At 37.9% G+C, this 26,617-nt stretch overlaps 1 protein-coding gene across 7 annotated transcripts in view; it reads left to right on the top strand.

Moving 5' to 3' along the window:
* The window catches only part of SMAD2 (SMAD family member 2), a 65,963-nt gene extending 40,995 nt beyond the window's left edge, over window positions 1-24,968 (top strand). For 4 of the 7 annotated variants that reach the window (XM_038402286.2, XM_043514516.1, XM_038402287.2 and 1 more), the window contains 9 exons: window positions 4,003-4,092; window positions 5,189-5,382; window positions 5,947-6,081; window positions 11,529-11,603; window positions 15,234-15,287; window positions 17,226-17,438; window positions 18,883-19,020; window positions 19,182-19,326; window positions 23,017-24,968. In XM_038402286.2, the coding sequence (XP_038258214.1) occupies window positions 4,003-4,092; window positions 5,189-5,382; window positions 5,947-6,081; window positions 11,529-11,603; window positions 15,234-15,287; window positions 17,226-17,438; window positions 18,883-19,020; window positions 19,182-19,326; window positions 23,017-23,140 (1,168 nt within the window). In that variant the 3' untranslated portion in view covers window positions 23,141-24,968. The remainder of the gene's footprint in view (window positions 1-4,002; window positions 4,093-5,188; window positions 5,383-5,946; window positions 6,082-11,528; window positions 11,604-15,233; window positions 15,288-17,225; window positions 17,439-18,882; window positions 19,021-19,181; window positions 19,327-23,016) is intronic. The other 3 variants (XM_043514517.1, XM_038402288.2, XM_043514518.1) reach the window with 2 other exon arrangements.
* The last annotated feature ends 1,649 nt before the right edge of the window (window positions 24,969-26,617 follow it).

Here is a 26,617-nt window from a genome sequence, read left to right as displayed (position 1 = left end):
TGCACTATATTCCAGGATACCTTCCTCACTAAAAGTAGCAGCTCTGGCATTCTGTCACAAATTTGTGGAAACTTTACTGCAGTTGTTGGGTTCATTTGGACAATTTCATGCCCAGAACAGCTTCCTTTGGAACTTTAATCTCAAGTTAGAAGGAAATGATGAAATGGAAGGGCTGAAAGCACACTGCTGTGGTAATAGAATGAGGATCACACTTAAAGAATCTCACTGCCCTGGACACTGTCACTTCTGGTAGTCGGAGGAAGAGGCAGCTTGCAAATCCAGCTGTTGCACCTCTGTGTGGAAAGGTTTGGGCATCCAAAGATCTCGAGCAGAAGCATGTATTGAATTCTGAGTTAAAGAAGGGAGATCTTGAGTTGAAGGGACCTAACCCTTTATCAACCACATCTGTCCTTAAGGGCTGTCATGCAACTCAACTTGGCTAGTCTCCCTCCATGATGGAGATTCTCAGTTCCATCTGATGCAGAAGAAGCAATCTCAGTTTCTTTAAGGAGGACTTTCCACGAAGGCTAAAAGACACATTTGGCAATCCTCTAAAATCCAGCCAATTTAAAAATCACGAGGAAACGAGCTCAGCTTCTGCCTGTTCAGCTACATTTCTGAGTAAGGGTGACGATAAGGCCTTATCAAAATGTAAGCAGTTATACCACTATAGCCCCCTGTGTGGATATTTTTATTAAGGTACAAGAGTGCCTTTTTTTGGTTTAGCTTAAACTCCTTCCCGAGAGACACTAAACCAATACAGCACCAGCACCCAGGTGGACAAATTCCAGTACGAGTGACTTTTCAATTTAAATTCACATCTTACGTTATACCTGCATAGAAAAGTCCCTTAAGTAACTGTAAAGAGAAGATGGGAGTGCTAGAAAAATGCATACATGAATCCTAGGTTGAGATTGGGGCAATCAGTTTACATTACCCTTTTAAGAGTCGTGTTACAGGAGTGATAACAGGACTGTAGAAAAACAAGTGATTTTAAAACAATTATTGCATTTTGACTAATTTATATCTCAAATCTTATTTGGGGAGGGGGAGATGGACCCACCTTATATTGAACAAGTGAGGACATCAGTCTAAGTGGCTAAAACAAATATGGATCACTAAATCAGTGGAGTGTTTGGTCACAGCTCCTTCAAAATTCTTTAAAAAAAAAAAATATAATCAAGTCATTCCTACAGAGGACAAAGCCCATACCCATCTTGAATAATTGGTTTTTAGAATGCAGTATGCCTTCCAAAGGAACAAATGTCTTGCAAGCTCAAATAGTGCAGTAGATCGTTGTTTCTCTAACATTCCCTGTTCACTGAGAGTGATTCTTCATCCCAAAAGAAGTTTATGGGAAAGCTGACACTGAAAACACAGGCTTAGACAGGAATGGCCCAATTTTATTTGTGGTGAGTGATTCTACTTTTTGGAATCGGAGCCAGGAAGGCTAGCAGATTGGATTATCTCAGATTTTTATTATCAAGGCTTGCTTCAGAATAGTAGTTTTTTTGGGGGGGGGGGTCTTCCATTTTGAAAGATTTTTTTCATTCTGTTAATCAGTTTATGTAGAATAAAAGTGAACATTTAAAATCTTATTCCATTGATTGGACTGGTGGGTTTTTTTTGGCTGCCATCTGGTCTGAAATCTCTAGGTGGGGCACAAAAAGGGGAAATGCTCTGGATGCAGCTTAGCTGGAACGTCAGTATAGGTTTGCCACAGTGAGCAGTAACAAATATGGCAATGCTGATCCGCTCTACTGATCATACAAGTTGGTTTCAAGTGGGTTCCATCCACACACATCCATAGGTTTCCTTGACTGTATTTGTATCAGAACATCTACATTGGTGGTTTGTCATAGATGGTTGGAGTTGAGGTGAAGACCCAGTGTAAGTTAGCCCTAAAGCTAGTGCTGGTGTTGCCTCTGTTCTAAGCAAATGTGTACCCTGGCTCATAATGGGTGACATACTGCCTGCACTCTGGACCTGTTGAAAGATAGAGACTTGAAAATGTTTAAGTATTCTCACTTTTTGAAAACATTCTTCCCCCCTTAAACAGTGTTCCAGGGTTCATTGCAAAATAGTGTCGTGTGATCAATCGGGAATACTGTTTGCCTGCGATCAGTTGACTAATACTGTGTTTTCCAAGCCACTTAAGATGAGCTAACAACTTGGTATCTCCACAAGTGTTTGGAATTAGTCGCTGGCCATTTAGACTAAAGTGCTGCTTGCATTTATCATGTTATAAGTAATCCATTCAAACCTTACACTAAATTGTAACATTACTGCTGTGTTTGAAGGAGCCACATCTCAAAGATAACCAACTCCGATCATAAAACCACAAAGGCTTCATAGGTCAATTAATACCCAGCCCACAGTATGTACTAATGAGTCTTTAGACCCAGGCATCTTAGCAATAGTGATGCATATTAAAGGAAATGAGCTAGCCTAAAAACTGCAAAATTTTATTAGTAAAGCGTCTAAGGGGTCACCAAACCAAGGTGATCCTTCACTCAGGTTCCTTACCTTGTTGCTTTTCCATGACACACAGATGCTAAATAAAATTCCTGTAAATTGAATTACCCTTGGTTGTAAGTGTGTGTGTGTGTGAGAGAGAGAGAGAGAGAGAGAGAGAGAGAGAGAGAGAGAACCGTTGCTGTTTGGTGAGTTTCGTTATGCAAAATAGAGAACTTGTATACAAACCATTTGTACGAAAATGAAATGTCCCATTTTATTTTTAAATTGCTCATTAGCACTTACCTCTGACTTCTTAGTATAGGATCCTTTACGCTAATTTTAATAAACGTTAAATATCAAAGCTTGAGCTTGTAAATAAAGGTTTGGAGATCTTGAATTTCTAATCTATAGTAGCATTTTAAAGGTGTTAATAATTTTAAAGAACTACAGCAAGCAAACTTCAGACTGCTTTATAACTGACACTTGCATTTCAAAGCATTGTATCCAAACAGTAACATTCTCTTAAGTTTCTGAGGAGCAAGGGTTATTCTGTTTTTATAGATGGAAAGCAAAATTGTTGACTTCCAAAGCCAAATTGTTCTCTATCAGAGAGTCTGATAGAGCTGGGTATAGAACACTGAATACTTCGCTCCCAGAAACATGCTGCCCAGTCTACAACATCACAGTGTCTCTTCTTCACTTAAAACTGTTGTAATTATTATTGTGGAGGCTCTCTTTTTTCACTGTTGCAATCCGTCCATTAAAATCTCAAAACTGATTTAGCAAAAAAAGTTGACTTTCACAGAATGGTAAAGGAAGGTGGGGTTTTTCCCCTTCTCTGCAGCTTATTTATGGTTTTGGTAGTCATTAGTTAAAATGTAACTCTAAGATGGGCTACTTTGAAGCTATTGTGTCAGACTATTCTTTTTTTGTATACTCTGTGGTAGCAGAAAATAGTATTTGATACTATTTTAATTAAGATTTCTCATTTTCTGTGATTGTCTTAACGACAAGACAGGCACTCTTCTGAAATGAGTTGCAGTTTTTCTAACTTGAAAAAAGCAGTAAGCTAGCATCTGAATGGAAACATCAGATTGGTCCTTACATGGTGATGTCTAAAAGTTGTTCTCCTTGTGCTGTAGCAGTTCATCTGAAGATGCACATGGCCTTACTTTATGAACTCCTTAAATAGGTTTATTTAAAAAAATTAGTTTTTAAAATTAAATCTTGTTTATAGCCAGGTTGATGAAGTTTTGCGTGTTTTAAGGGACATTACAACTTTGCTTTCGTAAAGCCAGAGAAATTGTTCACCTTTTTAAAACATTACCATTTACCTTGAGTCACATGTTCCATTTTATTGACCTCCTTCATATAGAAAATAGAGCATTTGTGTTAGGTTTAACTGATCTCTAATGCTATATCTTCTATGTGAAAGGAAGTATTATGTACACTTTTCCATGTTTTACATCATGGTATTTTGAATAACCATGTTTCCATATTCACATCAATTTTTTTGTTTTTGTTTTGTTTTCAATTTATGCACAGCACTTGCTCTGAAATTTGGGGACTGAGTACACCAAATACGATAGATCAGTGGGATACAACAGGCCTTTACAGCTTCTCTGAACAAACCAGGTGAATATGCTGCCCTCTGTCTCATCATAGAGATCTTGTGGGAGGGATTGGCTTTGGAGGGTCTGTAGAGGGATGCTTTTGCCATAAATTATACTAAAATGCTTCCTAGTCATCGTATGGTACAGCACTTTAAAAACAATTGCTTGCCACTATTTTTTTTTTTAAAAAAAGTTCTCAGCTGATGTTTTGACCAATGAAAATTCTAATTCTGGAATAATCCTCCTTCCACACCAATGCCATTGAAAGAACGGGAAGACTTGGAAAATGCAAGCGCTAATGTGTTTTGGTATTTATAACAACCAGGTTAGCACACTTAACTCCTCAGGCATAATCACACAAAATTTTTAAATTTCTTTGTATGCCATAGATTTTTGAACTAGTAGCACATATCTGATCAATTAGCAAGATTTAAAGAATTATTCTTAAATAGGCTTTTTTTCATGTCACCTTTACTTTGTGTATCAAGGTTTGTCTCTCCCATCCCATAACAATCATAAACATCTGCATTTGTGTAAGCTTATGCAGTCTGTCTTAAAACTAGCAAAACACCTTCAACTGGTAGCAAGGTACATGAATACTCAAGTATATAATTAAATTGCACACTTTTACAAGATGTGTTTTGATGCTTTTTGCATTACTGTTATACTGCCATGTGGATCACCTGAGCAGCTCTGCTTTAGGTTTATTTGAAGTCCTCTGGAAATTACTCTGCTTAAAGCATCCATGCTACAGCATAGTCCCGAGGGGTAGAAATTGAGGGAATGTTAAGGGTGTGCAATGTTACAAATATCTTGTACATGTCCAATTCATATGAAGTATTCATCTTATGTTCTTAGAGGTGTAATGGCTTTTTAATGAATCCCAAACTCATTGGCATTAACTTATTCTAGAGCTTCTCAAGTGACTTTAAAAGTACTACCTTCTGAAGTTCTCCAGCAACAGCAATTTAAATATTGTAATCCTTTTTGTTTTCTGAGGGGGTAGAGAAAAGACTCAACTTTCCCCCCTTCCCCCGCCTCCCATTCCCCAACCTTTTGATTATGATTATTTTTAAGATACAGCCTGTAAAATATTTTTGAACGTCTTCCCCATATAGGTCTCTTGATGGCCGTCTACAGGTATCTCATCGTAAAGGATTACCACATGTTATTTACTGCCGCTTGTGGCGCTGGCCAGATCTTCACAGTCATCATGAACTTAAGGCAATTGAAAACTGTGAATATGCTTTTAATCTTAAAAAGGATGAAGTATGTGTAAATCCTTACCACTACCAGAGAGTGGAGACACCAGGTAGGAAGACTGCTGTTAGACATTTTAAAGAAGCCCCAGTACAATGTTTACCCAGAAAATTCTTAATAGATGAGTTGGAGTCTGTTAATAATATTTAGGGCGCAAAAATGAGCGGAAAAAGGTTGTCCGTGTTTTGCCAAAATGGCAAGATTTGGATGAAAAAATAGCATGGATTTTGCAACCTCAAATAATTTAATTATTGGGCAACTTTTCAGTTGTGGTAATGTAGTAAAACTTCTAAAATGTATATATTTGTGTTTGTGTTGGACAGTTTCAAACCCTCAGTTTAGCATGAAAATGTCTGCAATTAATGTAGTGAAATCCACCTACTTTTGACTACTGAAAACATAAATGACCATGTTCAAAGTTGGCTGATATGGGATAGTCTTATTAAACAGGCTTTTTACAAATCTGATACTTCAGATAAACTGAGCTGTTTTGAAACTCAGGCAATTACAGAGTAGTTCTAAATCAGTTATCAGAAGATCTGGTTTCCATAGAAAATAGAGAAGCAAAGTAGATATTTACAGGATCTCACTAATGTTTTATATTCTACTTTCCCAGTTTTGCCTCCTGTGCTAGTGCCACGACATACTGAGATTCTAACAGAACTTCCACCCCTTGATGACTATACTCATTCCATTCCTGAAAACACTAACTTTCCAGCTGGAATTGAACCACAGAGCAATTATATACCAGGTATCTTTCTTTCTTTAAAAGATACTCTTTATATTAGTCATTAATGTCCATGTAATAAGTCAAAGATGGAAATTAAATTAAATGCTGTAATTGTTCAGGTTACTAGAATAACAAACTCGGGATATGCTTTCTAAACTTCAAAGTGAGGTTTTTTGTAGCTACAGTAATTCCAGTGAAAATATTTATAAATATGCTTTTTGTACAAGACAATTCTGTATGCTTTTACTAAACTAATAAACCAGCGTTGTTTGTTAAAACACAAATATGACACAGTGTATGTGTTTTTTTTTTTTTTTTTTTTTTTAAGACAGCATGTCTAGGATTTGAGATGCTGTTGAGAACAGTGGTCTAACTAGATAAATGATCTGGAAAGGGGTGGGTGAACAGAAGTGGCAAAATTTGCAGACAATACAAAATTTCTTAAAATAATTAGGTCCAAAGCAGACTGCCAGGAGTTATAAAGGGATCTGACATTACTGGGTAACTGCATGACAAAATGGCAGATGAAATTCGTTTTTGGTAAGTGCAAAGTAATGCACATTGGAAAACATAATCCCAACTATACGTTAAAGGTGATGGGGTCTGAATGAGCTGTTCCCATTCAAGAAAGATCTTGAAGTTGTTGTGGATAGTTCTGTGGGAACACCTTCTCAGTGAGCAGCAGTCACATCATGAATACTGCATACAGTTCTAGTCGCCCTATCTCAAAAAAGATGTTAGCATTAGAAAAGGTGCACAAAGGAGACAACGACAGGGGGAGGGGGGAGGAGATATGGTAGAAGTCTATAAAATCATTAATGGTGTGGAGAAAGTGAACAGGGAAGTGTGTTATGTGAGGGGGTAAATAACGAGAACTAGGGCTTATCCAATGAAATTAATAGGCAGCAGGTTTAAACCAAAGAAGTACTTCTTCACTCAACATGGAGCCAACCTGTTGAACTCATTTGCTAGGGGATGTTCTGAAGGTCAAAAGTATAACTGGGTTCAAAAAAGAATTAGGTAAGTTCATGGAGGATAGCTTCAATGGCTATTAGCCAAGATGGTCAGAGGATGCAATCCCATGCTCTGGATGTTTCTAAACCTCTGACTGCCAAACAGTAGGACTGGGCTGCATGACCTGTCAAGGTTGCATGTATTTTTCTAAAGTTATAGCACGTGCAGAACTTCAGTTTTCAAACTGTCTAGTAATGAGGGTCTTAAATACCAACTTTTAGCTTTGTTTTGGGCTGCTTTGGTTCTAGGTAGGAGATCTGTGTTCTGAGGCAAAGACCATATACAGAAAATTTGAATGATGAAGGTTGAAGGTTAGCAACTGAGAACAGGAGGGATGGATTAGATTAGAAACAGTTATTGACCTTAATCATAGCTGGTGACTCAACTGTAATGAATGCATCAGAGGTGGGAAGAGTCCACTTTCACAGTGGATTGTGTTAGTTACCTTAATATAAATAGAACAGGAGTACTTGTGGCACCTAGACTAACAAATTTATTAGAGCATAAGCTTTCGTGGGCTACAGCCCACTTCATCGGATGCATAGAATGGAACATGTAGTAAGACACACACACATGGTGGAAGTTGCCATACAAACTGTAAGAGGCTAATTAAGATGAGCTATTATCAATAGGAGAAAACTTTTGTAGTGATGATCAGGATGGCCCATTTAGACAGTTGACAAGAAGGTGAGGATACTTAACTTTAGGGAAATAGATTCAATATGTGTAATGACCCAACCATTCCCATTCTCTATTCAAACCCAAGTTAATGGTATCTAGTTTGCATATTAATTCAAGCTCAGCAGTTTCTTATTGGAGTCTGGTTTTTGAAGCTTTTCTGTTGCAGAATTGCCACCCTTAAATCTTTTACTGAGTGGCCAGAGAGGTTGAAGTGTTCGCCTACCAATTTTTGAATGTTGTGATTCCTGATGTCATATTTGTGTCCATTTATTCTTTTGCGTAGAGACGTGGTCCGGATTGGCCAATGTATGTGACGGGCATTGCTGGCACATAATGGCATCTATCACATTGGTAGATGTGCAGGTGAATGAGCCCCTGATGACATGGCTAATGTGATTAGGTCCTATGATGGTGTCACTCGAATAAACATATGGACATCAGGCTTTGTTGCAAGGATAGGTTCCTGGGTTGGTGTGTGTGTGTGTGTGTGTGTGTGTGTGTGTGTTGGTTGTGTGGTTGCTGGAGAGTATTTGCTTCAGGTTGGGGGGCTGTCTGTAAGTGAGGACTGGTCTGTCTCCCAAGATCTGTGAGAGTGAGGGATCATTTTTGAGGATAGGTTGTAAATCTTTGATGCATTGGAGAGGTTTTAGTTGGGGGCTGAAGGTGACCTTCCTCTGTGTGTGTGTGTGTGTGTGTGTGTGTGTAATTTTCTTACTATATGTTCCATTCCATGCATCTGGTGAAGTGTCCTGTAGCCCACGAAAGCTTATGCTCTAATACATGTTAGTCTTGAAGGTGCCACAAATACTCCTGTTCTTTTTTGTGGATACAGACTAACCCGGCTGCTACTCTGAAACCTTAATATAAATGTGGCTAGTAATCATATGTAATGACAGTACAGTTCAGAAAATAGTTACCTTGGGTACTTTGTGTGTAAACAGAACGTTCATTTCTGGTATCTACAGCTGTAATCCCATAGAATACGTGTGGAAAAATGTCCACAATACATGCTAGTTTTTTGAATTCATTGTAAATTTGTTTGGTATCTGTGAAAGTTGAATTTCTTGTATGACTCTTAATCTTGTTCAATTCCTTTGATCCCCCAAGTGGAATCTTGGATTAGTGCATGACTTTAAAATCTTTTTGCAATACTTACTCTAAAAGTAGAAATTCAGAGTTTAGGGCTTTTTATTATTCATTTAATTACAATATTAACAATCTCTCAATTACCATGGTAACACATCTATTTTAATAGCAATCAAGTGCCCTCCAGCCATTTTATGGTTCAGTGAAAATATTTGAATCTTTTTCCTTTAGTTTGTAAACCTTAAAAAGGGAAAGACATCAATAGGTGCCTTTACAGCAAAAGGCTTGCCTGGCTCAGATTTTGTATAGAAAATGGCTGCCTGAAGTGCAGTGAGTTAATACCTTCATAGCAGTCGAGAAAATGCATATTTTCCGGGGCGGAGGAAGCCAACCGTAGTCTCTTGTGGTTTTTTAAACTCTTGCCACGCTCTCAAATTAGACCCCCACTTCAAGTATCAAAAACCCTCTTAATTTTTTTTATGTAATTAGTTGGACTGTCAATTAATCACAGTTAACTCAGGTGATGAACTAAAAAAAAAAAAGCAATTGCACTTTCAATCACACTGAAACAATAGAATACCAATTGAAATTACATTTTTGGATTTTTTCTACATTTTCAAATAGGTTGATTTCATTTACAATACAGAATACAGAGTGAATAGTGCTCACTTTATATTTTTATTATAAATATTTGCACTGTAAAAAATTTTTAATTCACCTCATACAAGTACTGCAGTGCAATCTTTATCATGAAAGTGCAACTTACAAATTTGTTTTTTGTTACGTAACTGCACTCAAACAAAACAATGTAAAACTTGAGAGCCTACAAGTCCACTCAGTCGTCCTTGTTCAGTCAATTGCTGAGACAGATAAGTTTGCTTACATTTATGGGACATAATGCTGCCTGCTTATTTACAATGTCACCTGAAAGTGAGAACAGGCATTCGCATGGCACTTCTGTAGCCAGCATTGCAAGGTATCTACGTGCCAGATATGCTAAACATTTGTATGCCCCTTCATGCTTCCACCACCATTCCGGAGAACATGCTTCTATGCTGCTGATGCTCGTAAAAAATAATGCATTAATTAAATTTGTTGTTGAATTCCTTGGGGGAGAATTGTATGTCTCCTGCTCTGTTTTATCCGCATTCTGCCATATATTTGATGTTATAGCAGTCTCGGATGATAGCATGTGGTGGTCATTTTAAGAACACTTTCACTACAGATTTGACAAAATGCAAAGAGGGTACCAATGTGAGATTTCTAAATATAGCTACAGCACTCGACCCAAGATTTAAGAATCTGAAGTGTCTTCCAAAATCTGAGAGGGATGAGATGTGTACCATCTTTTCAGAAGTCTTAGAGCAATACTCCAATGGAGAAACTACAGAACTGAACCACCAAAAAAGAAAATCAACCTACTGGTGGCATCTGATTCAGATGATTATGCATCAGTCCTCAATGCTTTGGATCACTATCGAGCAGAACCTATCATCGGCATGGATGCATGTCCACTGGAAGGGTGGTTGAAGCATGAAGGTGACGTAAACAGGAAGCGGGCAGCATTATTCCCTGCAAATGTAAACAAACTTGTTTGCCTGAGCAATTGGCTGAACAAGAAGTTGGACTGAGTGGACTTGTAGGCTCTCAAGTTTTACATTGTTTTGTTTTTTGAGTGGAGTTACATTTTTGTACATAATTCTACGTTTGTAAGTTCAACTTTCATATTAGAGATTGCACTACATTATTTGTATTAGGTGAATTGAAAAATGCTTTTTTTACTGTGCAAATATTTGCAATAAAAGTGATATAAAAATACTATACACTTTGTATTCTTTGTTGTAATTGAAATCAATATATTTGAAAATGTAGAAAACATCCAAAAATATTTAAATAAAAGGTATTCTATTTAACAGTGCAATTTTTTTAATCGCTTGAGCCCTAGTAATTAGTTAAAATTTAACAGATTTGAAATTTTCTTAAAAAAGCTAAGGAAGGTGATAAGCATAAGAACTTCTGTGGTGCTTTGAAAACAAGTTGGAATTGCCTAGAATCTGAGAAGGAAACTGGCATGGATGGGATCATTGTCAATTGGAAGGTTTAGCTAGTGAGTGACATAAGTTTTCCTTGGATGTTGAAGAGGGAAATGGGTGGAACTGTGAACTGTTATAGTGAGGGTTGGTTTTCTGTAATGTAGAAAATTCTAAAATGTGGGCAGGGTAACTGATTACATGGCTCTATCCTACGTGAAGGTGGCTAGTTCATGGATTTTTCTTTTTTCAGTGTTGAATTCACTAAAGGGCTTCTCACTTTTTTAATTCTAGAAAATGTGAAAGCTGCCGATCAGCATTGCAAAATTCTGCAACTGGCTGAAATGCAAGTGTGCTATGAACAAGAATTGTGTGTATATATAACTTCATATGCATTTATGTACTGAACACTTGACAAATGTTTTTTTTTTTTTTTTTTTTTTTTTTTACAAGATTACACACATAAGGCACAGATTTAGGGCTAGAAGGTGTTGCAGATGCTGCTGTGACAAATAACACTCACCAATACAAAGTCCTAACTCCCTGCTCAGATAGTGTATGGCACAGACTGTCTAGAATGAAAATCATAAAAACTTAACGTCAGCATTCAGTGAACTAATGTATAGAATATTGATACAATTTGTTCGCTCTTGGCAGAAACGCCACCACCAGGATATATCAGTGAAGATGGAGAAACAAGTGACCAGCAGTTGAACCAAAGCATGGATACAGGTAAAACCTATTAATCTCTTCACTATATGTTCAGCGTTGGGATTTCTAGGTGTGATTATCTAACACAATGGGGTGACGTCTTTCAACTATGGTTGTAATAATGTAAGCCTAACTGTGGAAAGTGGGTAGAGGTTCATAATTTGCTACAGTGACCTGTTGTATAAAATTACTCTAAAAAAATGTTAGTGAGGGGAACTGAATTAATTTAAAAATAAATGTTTTACTGATACTACTCAATGACTGTGTTGAAGATTGAATGGTAAGAGGAGTAGGGGGCCAGAAAGCAATGAACCAAAATTGGTACTTCAAAAATTAGGCCTAGTGTGGCAAAATCATTAGGATAAACCATTCTTCCCGTCATCCTTTTTGGGACCCTTTAAAAAGAAGCTTGAGGAGAAAAAAAAACTTTTTTACCATCCCCATGGCAGTAGGAAAAGGATTGTTGCTGTAACACCAGACCTTAATACTCTGGTGGGGAAGCTTGACTATCATCACCTCATCAGAGGAAAACTCTGCTTGATACATGTGAGATCCTGCTGTCTTGCCTCCCTCATTTGTCCTTTTCCATACCCCCACTATCTTGCCACCTGTCCTACGTCTTCCTCTCTTGGCTTTTCACCTGATTGTAAAATCATCTGTGGTCATGGAACCAGCATAGTGAGATGTGATGGCTCAACCAGCTCTGCTTGGCTGAAGGACCAGTGAAGGATCTAACCAGATCAACCATATTATGTTCCTGGCGAGCGAGGTGAGCTGGGGTCCAGAGGTGGCCCATCTGACTGAATGACTAGCTGACTTGTATCCTGAGAACATCAGCAAAAGCTGTATTTCCCCCCCCCCCCAATTTATGCTATCCTATCTCCTGTCTATCTTGTGGCTGTTTTGTCAAAATCAGGAAAGGGACTATCATTCCCAACTCAGAATTACACAACAGAACTAATCCTTTTCCTCCACTAAGGAGGACTCTTTGGCAGAATAAGAGACTGTAACCACTGTTCATCAGTTTAAAAAAAAAAAAAAAAAAGGCGGGGGTCTGATTTTGACTGTTTATTCTGCATCATCACTCAGTTTCAATGTGTGTTCCTTGTTTAACATACCCAAATGGAAAAGATTTAAATCAGTACATTTTTAACCTTGTGGAATAAACTTTATAGTACATTTGCTAGGGTACAAAGCAGGCTGAGGATTCTCTCAACCAAATCCTTGGCCTTGTTTTAAAACTGTTTAAACTTTGGACCGTTTCAGGGTCCTGCTAACATGTTTGGCTCTTTGGGCCCTTTCTTCCATCTAAATTAACAAAACACCTTTTCACTACAAATCATGGTGGCATTCCCCTGGTATATACAAGCATATTGTTCCAATCTCTTATGAAATTTCAATACCAATTTAGTGTGAACAATAACTATATGGAAATGACTTTTTACAAAAGAGCATAAGACTATCCCAGGTAGTTTCAAGGATGAATCATACTGGGGCATACTTGCCAATATCCAGACTATCCTGAAAAGAGCATCTTGTAGATAAGTTTATATTAGCTAAAGAAGTTGACACCTCCTGCTTTTTGTTTCCAGAAGTCTAGGGGGCTGCTTGATCTGATCTGCTTAATGAAACAGTATGACCATTTTGAAAACCTTATTCTATATAACTTTTTTCCTGTTGTGCTCATCACCATAGAATCATAGACTATGATGGTTGGAAGGGACCTCAGGAGGTCTAGTCCAACCCCCTGCTCAAAGCAGGACCAATCCCCAACTAAACCATGGTGTGAGAGCCTCAGCAATGAATGTCTTCACAAGTACCTCTGATGTAGAGAAGTATTCCCATTTGACACATGGGGAACGGAGGCAGATATTAAGTGAATTTGGCCAAGGTCACATGAAGACTGGCAGAGCTGAGAGTAAAACTCTGATCTCGTTGGTCCTGGTGCATTAGTTTAGCTGTAAGATTCCCTGACTGGCGGCTTGACATCCCCCTAACTTTGCATGACTAGTGATTGATGCTACCAGTCTGGTGATAGAATATATGTAAAATCAATTGCAGAAGGCAATTGCTAATCTTGTTTGGCCAGTAACATTGGGCAAAAGTCTAATCCAATCTTGCTCACTGTGTACTTTTTGGGGGAATTCTGTGCCCAAAAAATGAATTCTGCACATATTTTAAAATTCTGCATATTTTATTTGTCAAAATAATATATAATCATGCTAGTTTCAGTTATTTTGGTCATTTATTTCAAAATATCTGTCAGCAACTATGTCTGTAACAATAGACACACAGAAATTTTCCCCAGGAGTAGAGTTAGACCCCTACAACAACTCAGTTCCTGTTCCTGTCACACATCACCTCCGTATTGGTGCACATAACTAAACTGATTCCGCACATGGACGTAAAAAAATTAGAGGGAACCCTGGTCAGCACTGTTGCCTCTGAATGCGAAGCTCCTGCTGACAGTGGTTAGTCTATCTTGGCAGTTGGTGTTTAATGTTGGCAGTCTTTCCACTTAAATTGGACTCAACTGTGCTAGTTTAGATAAGGGCTGCAGTGCCTCACCAGGAAAGCATGATGCCTTAGTTAGAAGGCTAACTTGCTAGAAGCAACCTTGTGTGTTTGTGTCTTCTTGCTTCTTTCCCCTATATTTCTTCTCCAGTCCATAGCAGGCTGTGCAGGAGAGTTCATGTTTCTTTTCTCAGACTTTCTTCACCCTTCCGTAAAGAATAATCTTTTAAATATATAATCCAAACTGTGTCATTTCCAGTGACATGCCCGGCCTCCAGTGAGAGTTTGGATCTCAAAGCTTCATGAAACCTCTGTATTTGTCACATCTACCTTCTCTTCTAGCTGCCCTCACTGGAAGTCAAGCAAGAAGCCACTGGTTTCTACAGTCGATGATAAAAATAAACAAAATATGCATGAGGATATAAGATATAATCACATGCGGTGAATGTAATGTGAGTTCCTGCCAAGTACTTAAGATTTCAGCATTAAAAGTGTTTAATACAGTAGATCCTCAGTTATGAACATCAGAGTTATGAACTGATCAGTCAACCACACACCTCCTTTGGAACTGGAAGTACGCAATCAGGCAGCAGAGACCAAAAAAAAAAAAAGCAAATACAGTACAGTACTGTTAAGCATAAACTACTAAAAAAGGGGAAAGGTTTAAAATTTTTTTTGACAAGGTAAGGAAACTGTTTCTGTACTTGTTTCATTTAAATTAAGATAGTTAAAAGCAGCACTTTTCTTCTGCATAGTAAAGTGTCAAAGCTATATTACGTCAATGTTCAGTTGTAAACTTTGGGAAGAACAACCATAATGTTTTGTTCAGAGTTACGAACATTTGAGTTATGAACAACCTCTATTCCTGAGGCCTTCATAACTCTAAGGTTCTGTACTTACAAAAAGCAAAAATAGTTTCTAAAATATGTATACAGTTGGGCAATTGTGTATTGATATTTTAAACTAAGGATAAGCCACTTCATTTTAATCTGGAAAACTGGTTGCAAGATATCAGACGTTTGTAGTTCATTACAAAGAATAATATCCAATATAATGCTAGCATATGGACAAGCATGGTCTTCTGTAATCTAAATGAAACATTCAAATTATCTAAAATATTCTGAATTCTTTCTCCAGGATCTCCAGCAGAGCTATCTCCTAGTACTCTATCCCCAGTTAATCATAGCTTGGGTAAGCTGGAAATACTTCACTTTTAACTTTTTCCTAAATTGTGTGCTTAGACTTATGTTGATACATATGCATTCTCTTATTTTTGGGTGCTGATCATTCACAGAAGGGTGGAATCTGTATTAGAAGGAAGCAGTGTCATGGTTACTTCTCATTAATGGTATCTTCACTAAAACTCTGGTTTAATTGCAAAGATGTTAAATGCAAATAAGAGTGGTACTTTGTTTTTTCTTGTAACTGCTGAGACCTTAGCAAAGGGAAAGAGTAGAATGGCTGAGGGTATGCAAGGATGATGGGAACAGGAAGGGAATTTCCCTTGTAAGAATAAGGGCTTGTCTACACCACTACCTGCCGGATCGGCGGGCAGTGATCGATCCAGCGGGGGTCTATTTATCATGTCTAGTATAGATGCAATAAATAGACTGCTGAGCACTCTCCCATCAACTCTGGTACTCCACCGGAATGAGGAGTGCAAGTGGAGTCAACAGGAGAGCGTCAACTTACCACAGTGAAGACACTGCGGCAAGTAGATCCAAGTACTTCGACTTCAGCTACGCTGTTCATGTAGCTGAAGTTGTGTATGATAGATCAATCCCGCACGGTAGTGTAGACAAGCCCAAAATTATTTAAGATGTCAGTTGGTAGCTATAATGTTTCCATATACATATAGCTGCCAGCCAAAATTCTCTCCAGCTCTGTAGTAGCTGCCTAGACTTGACCTCTATCACACTGCTGCTTTAGTATGCAAGTGCACTTGCACAATAGTGTCACCTGTGGCCACAAGGCAACAGCTGCTTCCCTCCACCTCTTCTTGCTGAGGTGTCTTCAGCTGTCTGCTGCATAGCTATTAGGAAGAACTGCAAAGGATCACAGACTCGCTTGGCTTGGCCAGGCGTGGGGAAGCGTATGTGGCAGGAAAATCAAGAGAAGCTGTGTTGGGGAGAGCAACCTCTGAAGGTGAAAATGGGAAAAATAACTCTCGGGGATGACTTGGAAGGTACAACAAGGGAAGAGATTTGGGTGGTGAGGAAGAGACTAGAAGGGGGAAAACTAACAAGCAAATGGGACAGTGTAAAAAGGTAAGAGTTTCTCCCTAAGAGCCCAATATCCTTATCAGTGGCCCTGTGTTTTGGACATACAATTTAGAATTGTAAATTAATACTCTACTAGATAAAATTGTACCTCACTCTTTATTTTCTCAGTTATAAACAGCAGTTGCTCAAATCTGAGTAAGTGGTGATCATGTGAGGGTGTTCCCTCACCTGGAATAGAGGGTTTAGAGATGAGTGAGAATGACTAGGGGCATGGAAAAACTAATCTAGAGAGATTGAGGGGACTGGGCTTGTTCTTGGAGACAAACATTGTACCTTATAAGAGTGTACAAAATAAGGATTTTGTATGGAAGATACATTGAGAGCTTCTATTCTTGTATTATGAAAAAGAAGTTAAGAGGATATTAAATTTAAAAAGCAATAGTTTTAAAACCAATAAGGCATTACACATTCATATGGATAACAGGAGTATCCCAGTGTTACAGTACATACTTGGGGGGGGGGGGGGGGAAAGGTGGTGGTGGTGAAGGGATATTAAAAACACTTGCTTCAGGACATAACCACAATAGTTAAAGGTTGACTTGAGAGGAAACTTTTCTTTCTAGTCAGGCTATCTCATAACTATTTCTGTAGCATTTGTTACTTGCCGCTCAGTGACAGGATACTGGACTGGATAGACAATTGGTCCAGTATAACAGTTTTATGTTCCTTTGCAGAATATGGGCTGTGAGGAGGGAATTCTCTCTGCATGAGCTATGGAAAATGAAAACTTAGTTACTGATTGATTTTTATAGCTCAGAGCTAGTGCCAAGACAAATCAATTTGAATCAATAAATATATATTTTTAAACGTCTGTTTCATCACAGGAATCCACTTTTCTTTTTTTCAGACTTGCAGCCCGTCACTTACTCAGAGCCTGCATTTTGGTGTTCAATAGCATATTATGAACTGAATCAGAGAGTGGGAGAAACCTTCCATGCATCACAGCCTTCATTGACTGTAGATGGTTTTACAGATCCATCAAATTCAGAAAGATTTTGTCTAGGTTTGCTCTCCAACGTTAACAGAAATGCCACAGTGGAAATGACAAGGCGACACATAGGTATATTCTTAAATCTTGTAACTATCTCTTTAAGGGTAATGGCACTTAATTGAATAGATCTGGTTTTTGCTAAGTTCTGAATGTGTTACAACTTAAATTGGATCAGCACAGGATTGGGAAAATATTAAATCAGCACAATAAACTATACAAGCAATATTTAATAAAATACTAGCTGTACTGAATTGTGGTGTATTCTTGCTTATCTTTGGAATGTAAAATACCAAATTACAACTTCCAAATAAAGCTGAAACTAATCTTAACTGTGCTAATTTGACATTGTAAAAAAAATTTCGCCTAACAGTTACTGAAGTTTGCAGCATACCATCTTGACTCTGGCCTTTCAGTAGAGTTGTTGGAGGTGGGGGAAGGGCAGAAGTAGACTTGTAAAACTTCTATTTTGCTGGATTTCAATGTGGATTTTTTGTGAAATCTTTCACATTAAATCAAAACTTTCAAAAAGCAATTGTGGGTTAAGTCAGTTTGAAAATTTTAGATTTTTGGGAACTTCCAACATTCAATTTAACTGCTCAAGCAAAACTGTCAATAGAAAAAATCCAATTGGTAACCCCTAGAACAATCAGCAAATGTTTTTTTTTTTTTTTGAAAATGGAATTTAAAAAAATCACTTTTCATAGTGCATCTCTTTGCTGAATGAGGTATTAGAAATAGCTTTCGTGAGCTACATCTCAAAGCTTATGCTCAAATAAATTAGTCTCTAAGGTGCCACAAGTCCTCCTTTTCTTCTTGCGAATACAGACTAACATGGTTGCTACTCTGAAACCTAGAAATAGCTTGCCATTTAGAAATATCTCGTATGTTTATATGAAAAGAACTAATTCAGATCAGGTATTTTTCTAGACAGGAGAGCTAGTTCATATTAAGGATGAGCAGGAAGAGGCTGCCTTTTCGTAAGAGCCAAATGAAGTCCTGTGGTGCCTTTGTCTAAGGAGTCAGAGCACTCTGGGGTAGGGGTGGGGCAGGAATCTATGGGGTGTGAGGAGGGCTTTGGAGGTGAGGAAGTAGCAGACTATCCATGAGCCTTGTTCTTCTTAACCTGCCACACTCATATTTATACTAAAGTGAACAAGATTTAATAAGAAAGTTAACTTACTTGTTTTTATTGCAAGTATTGCTTCGAGAGAGAGCGTATGTGCGGAATCAACATTGCCTTCAAACTTCGATTCTGATTGCTTCGTCTCAAAGTACTAAATAGAAGGAAGAACAGACTTTTTGTTCTCATTCAAGAACAACACATTCTAGGGTTGTGGGAGGAGGAATTCTTCTGAGCCACATCCTGCTCTCACTACAGGTGTCAACTGATTCACCTGGCAGTTCTGAGAGGTGGAAAAAAAAAAGTTGGCCCTCAGTGAAATAAAGCAGTCTTCTAATATGTCAACCAGTTCAGATCATATCATAAGTGAAGCTTCTACTAATCTTGTTTCAGGAAGGGGAGTGCGTCTGTATTACATTGGTGGGGAAGTTTTTGCTGAGTGCCTAAGTGATAGCGCAATCTTTGTTCAGAGCCCCAATTGTAATCAAAGATATGGCTGGCATCCTGCAACAGTATGCAAAATTCCACCAGGTAAGAGCACAAGTACAAGGCATACTAATCAAGAAATTGAGTAAATTTAAATGCATTGTCTTCCTATCAACTTCAAGAAGTTGACTGTTCACATTGCCCTCATAGGAAAGCCTGCAAGTATACATAGGCTGTAGTTTTCTAAACTTTTTTTCTTTTCATAGGATGCAACTTGAAGATCTTTAATAACCAGGAATTTGCTGCTCTTCTGGCTCAATCTGTAAATCAGGGTTTTGAAGCAGTGTATCAGCTAACTAGAATGTGTACCATAAGAATGAGTTTTGTTAAAGGATGGGGGGCTGAATACAGGTATGAAACATTCATTTTTACTTTTACATTTACTCTAATCAATTTTCTCCCCTTCCTCCTGTCCCACTAATGCCCCAGCTTGAAAAGCAGATGATAGACTGCCACCAGCTTTAAAAATATACTGTCAGCAAAGAAAACAAGAGAATGCAATTGTTTCCATGGGACTGAGTTTGTTCTAAAACCCTTATGGATCAATGTTAATTTGTCTTGCATTCCAGGAAACTCGCTATTCTGCTAAAAGTGCGGTGGTCTAGATGTTAACTTTTTACATCTGATCTTGCTTACTCTCCACCATCTAGTGGCTTTGAAGTTTGTGCTGTGATTACTTGCCTTTTGTAAGATCTACGTAAAACCATTGTGTCTCAATGCTGCTCCATATGGAGTGTAATGAGCTACTTAAGATGTGATGTTGGTTTCAAATGATGGTAACCAAGGAATAAATTTGGAATGACTCTTTCAATAAGCGTAAAGAATAAAACAGCTAGAGAACGCACATTTGGGAGATGGGTAGGAGTTTGGAACTCATTGTGGAAAACTTAACTGTTTATGTTAAGTTAACTGTTTAACATATGCCAGGAATATGATAACTTTGATTGTGTTTGTGTAGTAAAACTGCTAATAGTTCCTTTTTATTCATTGTTGAATTTATTCCAGTTATGCTCTCTAATAGGACAAATTAAATCTATAGAGGAAAGGGTTCTTTATAAAATACAATATGGGAATTCAGGAGGAACAGCATCTGACTTATATGAGCTGAGAAGCTATACAGAAAAATTTGGATTACTTTGTCCCTAGGGAGAGAGGTGTGTGACTAATCCCCCCCCCGACCCCCCAAAATGTCTGTCTGAAGTTTTTTCCACATTGGAAATTGGAAGAGGAATTGATACATGAAACATCTCTACAACATGTAATTACTGGAAAGAAGAATTATTTCAGGCTTTGAAGGTGTATATTTAATTCTGCATAGGTTCTACTGATGCTTTGTCACCATTTGGGTTTAAAAATGGATCCATCCCAAGTTTCAGATCGGGGTCTGAGATAAAATGAGAACTTTGAGTCATGTAATAAACGGGAAGTACTCTGTTAGCAAGAGGTAACTAGAGGGAAAACTGGCCCAAGCTTTGAGCTAGGGGAGTTGGCTCAAAGGGATTGTGTGTACACTTAAGAAAAATTAAATACAACATTAAAATCAGTATAGCTAAATTAAATTAACAATAGTGTTCAAACTACAGAGTGCCAAAACTTGAAGCACGCAGAGCTTCATAAAGAGAGAAGGGAGGGCAGAAGATTGCAATGGTAAGGGTATATTGTGTGTGTGTGTGTGTGTGTGTGTGTGTGTGTGTGTGTGTGTGTGTGTGTAATTTTAGATGGCTAATAAACATTGGGTCTGCAAGATCCAGTGGAACTATTGGTAGAGTGGCTAAGTAACTATCCCTTACTGAAAAAGAGAGGATGCTAATCTAGTTTCTCTGCATCTGTATGCTTGACAGAGAATGTTACATTCTTGATGTCTTGTGGATAATAAACAGGATGAAGTGGAAGATTCTGAGATTATTGAAATACTTCTAGGCAATATAACTGGCTAATCCATGTTGTCTAGTAGAAAATTTAAGCCATTGTCACTTTTTTATGGGCTACTTAACAAAGGTGAGTTAGGACTATTTGTAGGTTAAAGTAAAAACAGGATTGTATGTAAATGATTGGTCTTGGAGAAGTCTCTTGCGGTTGTCTGTAATACTTAAATTATGAAACTTGTAGATGACACTAAAATGGTGTGGTTAAGGCAGGAGGATATTTACAGCTATACAGGATAATCTTGATTCAGGTGAGTGGTCTGAGGTGCCTAAATGTAAGACGATGAAATTAAGTAGAATTTATCAGCCTTATGAAATGTCCAAAATTACATCCCTGGGAAAGTCACGGTAAGCAAGGATGAATCGGTGCCTAATCTAAGTACAAAAGCTTGCATTAACGCATTTCTGTCTGGTAGTAGGTCTGGTTGTTTTGGTAGACGAAATGTTTGTTCTTTGCTTGACATGATGATTTGTATGTGTTGCATGAATCCAAAGAAGCAGTTATAGGGCCCAGGTTAGAACACATGAACTTGCTGTCCAAGTTCAGTACCTTTTATTTGAAGAAAGGAAGTTCAGTTGGGGACATATAGTAATGGGCTACATGGAACTTCTGTTCCTCTTTTAAAGAGGACTTTGGACTAAATGGATTGTATTTCCTTGAGATGAGAGAGGAGATTTTTATGCCAGGAACATTTTGTTCTGGTATAAGTATTATAGTATCAAGATGGAAAAGTAGTCTAGAATGCACTCTGATAGAGGGTGGACACTGCCTCGTTTCTTCTACAGAACGTAAAATCGCAGTAAATACCATCTTGTTCTGTTGGAATGCTGGTCTAATAACTTTTTTCTGCTTTTACACTTCCTCTTATTTATACAAATAAAGATCAATAAAAGCATGTTGTAAACTGGTGGTTGTGGTCCTAGTGACAAAAGTAGAAAGCATCAGGATTGCTTGCTTAACTGCTGGCTCTGTTGCATTATGCCTCCTCATTTTGAGTGTAAGGTAGCTCTAAATACCAAGAAAAAAAAAAATCTATAAAACTACTTAACAATGGATCTAATCCTGCAGTCCTAGGATTTCACTGAGTCTGGCCCCCCACCCACTCAATGCCTGATCTCCTACAGACCTGTAAAGTGAAATAACTGCTTCTCTCATGTATAGTACATCCAGTACTTTGATACCAACTTTTTCTCTTAAGAAATTACTTCAGAGAATCTCTTTTGAATAGCGGGTCTCTAAAATAGGAGTGTTGGGTGTTAAAATTACTTTAAAAATGTAATGAAGCCTCAGCAACAATGTGGCTTTTTTAGAGTGCAATACATAAAAAGCTTGCCATGTGGAAAAATATAGTTATATAATAGACGAGGGTAATGTGTAAAATTCTGAAGTTGTTTGAGGAAATTACAATACCCTACAGAGAAGTTACAGGAAATCAGCAGAGATGATGATTGGTGTTTCTGTAAGATAACACTTAACCTGTGTAACCACACGCTCAGTTATGCTGCACTTGTTTCTGACAATCTAGCACAGCTTCCTTAAATTTTTCTTTGCAGCAATTTGTATAATCAACAGATCTGACTTTCTTTTGGTTACAGTATTACTACTCCTTAGCTGTATTGGCTCTGTTCTTTAATTCCTTGTGCATAAATAATAAGAGTTTGTCAAGTTCCAGTCAACTACCTGTGCAAACCCTTTGAAGACAAGGGGCTTACTTAAGCTTTTTCCTGTTTGCTTAATGTCACCTGCAGGACTTTTTAAGATTAGTGAGCCTGAGAAGTTAAATACCCACATTTGAGTCAAGTGGATATCAGGTTGTTTGTAGGGTGGACAGTCTGGTTTTAAAAATAAATCTATATACAACTAAAGGTGATCGCCTTTTAATGTGACAGTTGGAACAAAAGCCACAAAGCCAGTTTAATCTTGGTGTATGTGGAGATTAATACGAACCCCTAAGGTGTATCTTGTACATATTTGCAAAGAATCTGTCTGCAAGAAGTTTCATTACTGTAGTGCTTGAGTCTTCTTTTTTTATATATTTTTATTTATTTTTTTAATCACACCCATATTGGCTTCCAAAGTCTCTCGGTAACTTCTCTTCTCTTTTTTCTTCTCTAGACGGCAAACGGTAACAAGCACTCCTTGCTGGATTGAACTGCATCTGAATGGACCTCTACAATGGTTGGACAAAGTATTGACTCAGATGGGCTCTCCTTCAGTACGCTGCTCCAGCATGTCGTAAAACAACTTCCTCTGGGGGTTTAACAGTGGGCTAAATATCAAGTCCAGTCAACAGACTTAATATAACAGCTCGTCTGTCACAGTATTGGTGTGGTTCCCATGAACTATTTACTATTCAAAAAGTTTTAAAAACAACAACAAAAAAACAGCACTTGAGGTCTCATCAATTAAAGCACCTTGTGGATTCTGTTTCCTGTACTCTGATACTAGATGAAAATTTAGTGTATAGAAACACAACCTGAAGGAGGAAGGGACAGTTCTAAAGACTCTTAATGGTGTTTTCATTGGGTGTATAATTGAGTGTCCTAAAGGTTTATCAATAACATGAATAGTTGCATATATGTACATCTAATGTATCATGATCTCTAATATCACAGTATTGTGCTGTTCTACATTTTTAGAACCCATAAACAGATGTGTGCTCTTTTTAATTTTGGGCATACTTCTGATAAAATTCCAAGTTCTCTCTAATCCTATATTCTTTTTATATTTTTTATATATGCAGGTTTTAAAGATGTCCTTTTAAAAAAAAAAAAAAAAAAAGTGCAGGGGGAGGGGGGCGGGGGACTTTCCTTGTAGAGAAAAGCTTAACTTTTTGCTGCCTTCTTGAAAATCCCTCCTCTGGAAGGGAAGGAAATGCCTGAGTTTCATCTCTGAAATCTTAAACACTTTGTATACTTAATGGGGCCCAAAATGAATTTATATTGTAAATTCTGAGTCTACCCATCACACAAGGAGCCTACTTCTCCCCCTCCCCATCCAAAGTAATGCATCTGTTGCCGGCAATAGATGCACTGACACTGCCGGCACTGAGGCGTTGGACTTTTTTTTGTACTTCAAATCATTAAGAGCAAATACTTTCTTTCATGAAACGAAAATTTATAGTAGCATTGAATAGACTTGTGTAAACATACAAGCTATTGGCTTACCCCTTACACCTATGTTTTTAAATAGCTGTCACTTAAATCTTGAGTTTAATTTTTGAACACAAATACCTTTAAACAGCTTCCCCCAGGGATAAACTAGACTTTTCCATGTAGGTTTTAAATAGATGCAGCTTTTTTAATATATTTAGTGATGGAATGTAAACTTGATCTGAGTGGTTTTGTATGGCTTAGTTACATACCAGATCATACGCATTCATTATAAAATAATGAGCCTTGTAAAAGTAGGTGCTTCTGCAAAAGCTCTAGGATAGTGGTTGCTGAGGTATGACCAGCAAAGGAGGATTTTTAGGTTCTTCAATACAGTGCATGTTATTGTGAACCCTTGGACACTACATCTGCACCATACTAAAAATATTCTGAATTATATTCTACAAATAAGTCTGGGTTGGGGAAGGGTTGGGAAACTGTATAAAAGGGTTATTCTGACTTGAAAAATATACATCTTACTAACAATCTTGTGATCTAGCTGTCTGTCATTCTTTTGTTATTGTGGCAGTAGCAGGATTGCCTTTGTCTGTTCTCCCCCCCCCCCACTGTTTCATTCATTACACTAGTACTGTACTTCGTAAGTACAGCTAGTGATTACTTAGCTTTGAGAACAAAATGTGGCCAGTGTTACAGCTTTTAATCAGTTGACTGAATCGAAGATAGTGATGGATATTTTTATGCCATAATGAATAGGGCATATAAGCAATACCAAAAATTAAGCCTTGAAAAAGTGGGCCAGGCAACTTTTTTAAAAATTGGAAATGCATTTACCAGTTTGTGGTAGTTTTACCAGTAGACTAATGTATTGGTAGAACTTGTGAACCTAAGAAATAAGCTTCATGCGTGTTGCATTTGCCTAATATGTGAATACACTAATAAAAGTTCTAATTCTCATGATGGTGGTTTTTATTAATGTTTGACAGCGGCCATATCTCACAACCACTCTACTTAGTGAATTATCTTATGGAAGAGAAGTCATTTCAGTCTCAACATACACACTGGCCCAAGTTTGCTCTAATTCATTTTAGAGTTTTCTGCCTTACCTCCCCTTCTGGGAGAAAATAAAGTAATGCAACATTCAAAATGAGTTCAAAAGCAAAATTACTATCTTAAGTATTGTGTTGAGGGGGAGAACTAAATTAAAGGAAACCAAAATTAATGGTAGGAAAATTCTCACCTGTGAGATTAGCTAGATATGTATTAGACAGTTAAGGTAAATCTGAAGTAATATCTTTTATTGGACCAACTGTCATACTTAATCATGTTTTGTATTATCTGCTTAGAACTTCCAGATTTCTTTAGTCTACATTTAACAATGAAAACTTTCCAAACTGTAAATAAAAGGGGAAGTCTCTTTTTGTTGCAAATACCAATTGAATCATAAGTACTAGTCAGATGTCTGTCGTCCCCCCCCACCCCACCCCCCCGAGCAGTAGCTAGAGAAGAGTAACTCTCTGGGTGAAAGACAAGATTTTTTTGCCAACACATAAATTGCGCTTATGAACAGTCTGAAACTTGGATAAGCTATGTGACCTGATGCTAAGGTCATACGCTGTGCATTTGTATTTTTTTCCTTCTGGCTTTGTTGACATAACTATTGCTCACTTGGTTTTGAACACTACAGTAACCCTGAATAGCCTTTTTTGGGGGGGGAGGGGCACATCCTCCTATCCAGTGTACAAGGAACCTACAAATGCTTATCAGTGGACCTACGGAGCTTAAATGAAAGCTTAGACTTCCTCATGCTTGCTTGATTCCACTAACTTCAAGAAAAACATCAAATATCCTGAGAATCATAATTTAATTTGTAAGCACTGGCAACACAGTGCCTCTGTTCCCCTCTCTTTGTATATGTTGTCTCTTTATATTGTAAACTCTTTTCAGCAGGGATTCTCTCGCTATAGCTTTCTATAGCACCTTGCTCGAAGGAGGGTCCCTAGTTCTTATCAGAACTTCTAGGGGTACATCTACACAGCCCATGGCAAGCAAGCCTCCCAGCATGAGTTGACTGACGTGGGCTTGCCCTGGTGCTTTGAAAATACCAATGTAGACAGTGCTTTGAAGTTGCGGTTGCAGTCTGTTGATCCAAGCTGGGAGGCTCGCTGCTGCGGGTTATGTAGACATATACCCCAAGTGCCACTCTAATGCATATAATTTGGAGCATGATGGAAGTTTTTAATGGTGTCCTCCGTTTTAGTCCAGTGCCTTAACTGCAAGACATCTGGGGTCAATTTCTGACTCACCCAAGGACACAGCCTGTGGATGTTAGATAGTCAATGTGCCTTAACTTCTAAACATACAGGTGTTTATAAGATCACCCATGACAGTAGAATCTGAGCACCTTCTCATGTGTAAGAAGAAAAGAGTAATCTTAGGTTAATTCATATAACAGAATCTATATTATGTATACATAATATATCTCACTAAGCCTCTTATTTTCAAGTATCCAACATCTCCATATTGAGAGGGCCTGACATTTTCTGGGATTGAGCAATCACATAATGGTTTTAAACTGTGGGCTCAGTATACTGAGGGGAAATGGC

Source organism: Dermochelys coriacea, chromosome 5 (genome assembly GCF_009764565.3).
Source record: "Dermochelys coriacea isolate rDerCor1 chromosome 5, rDerCor1.pri.v4, whole genome shotgun sequence".
NCBI lineage: Eukaryota > Metazoa > Chordata > Testudines > Dermochelyidae > Dermochelys > Dermochelys coriacea.
The sequence above is the reverse complement of the archived record's forward strand: the minus strand, read 5'-3'. Positions and strand labels throughout refer to the sequence as shown.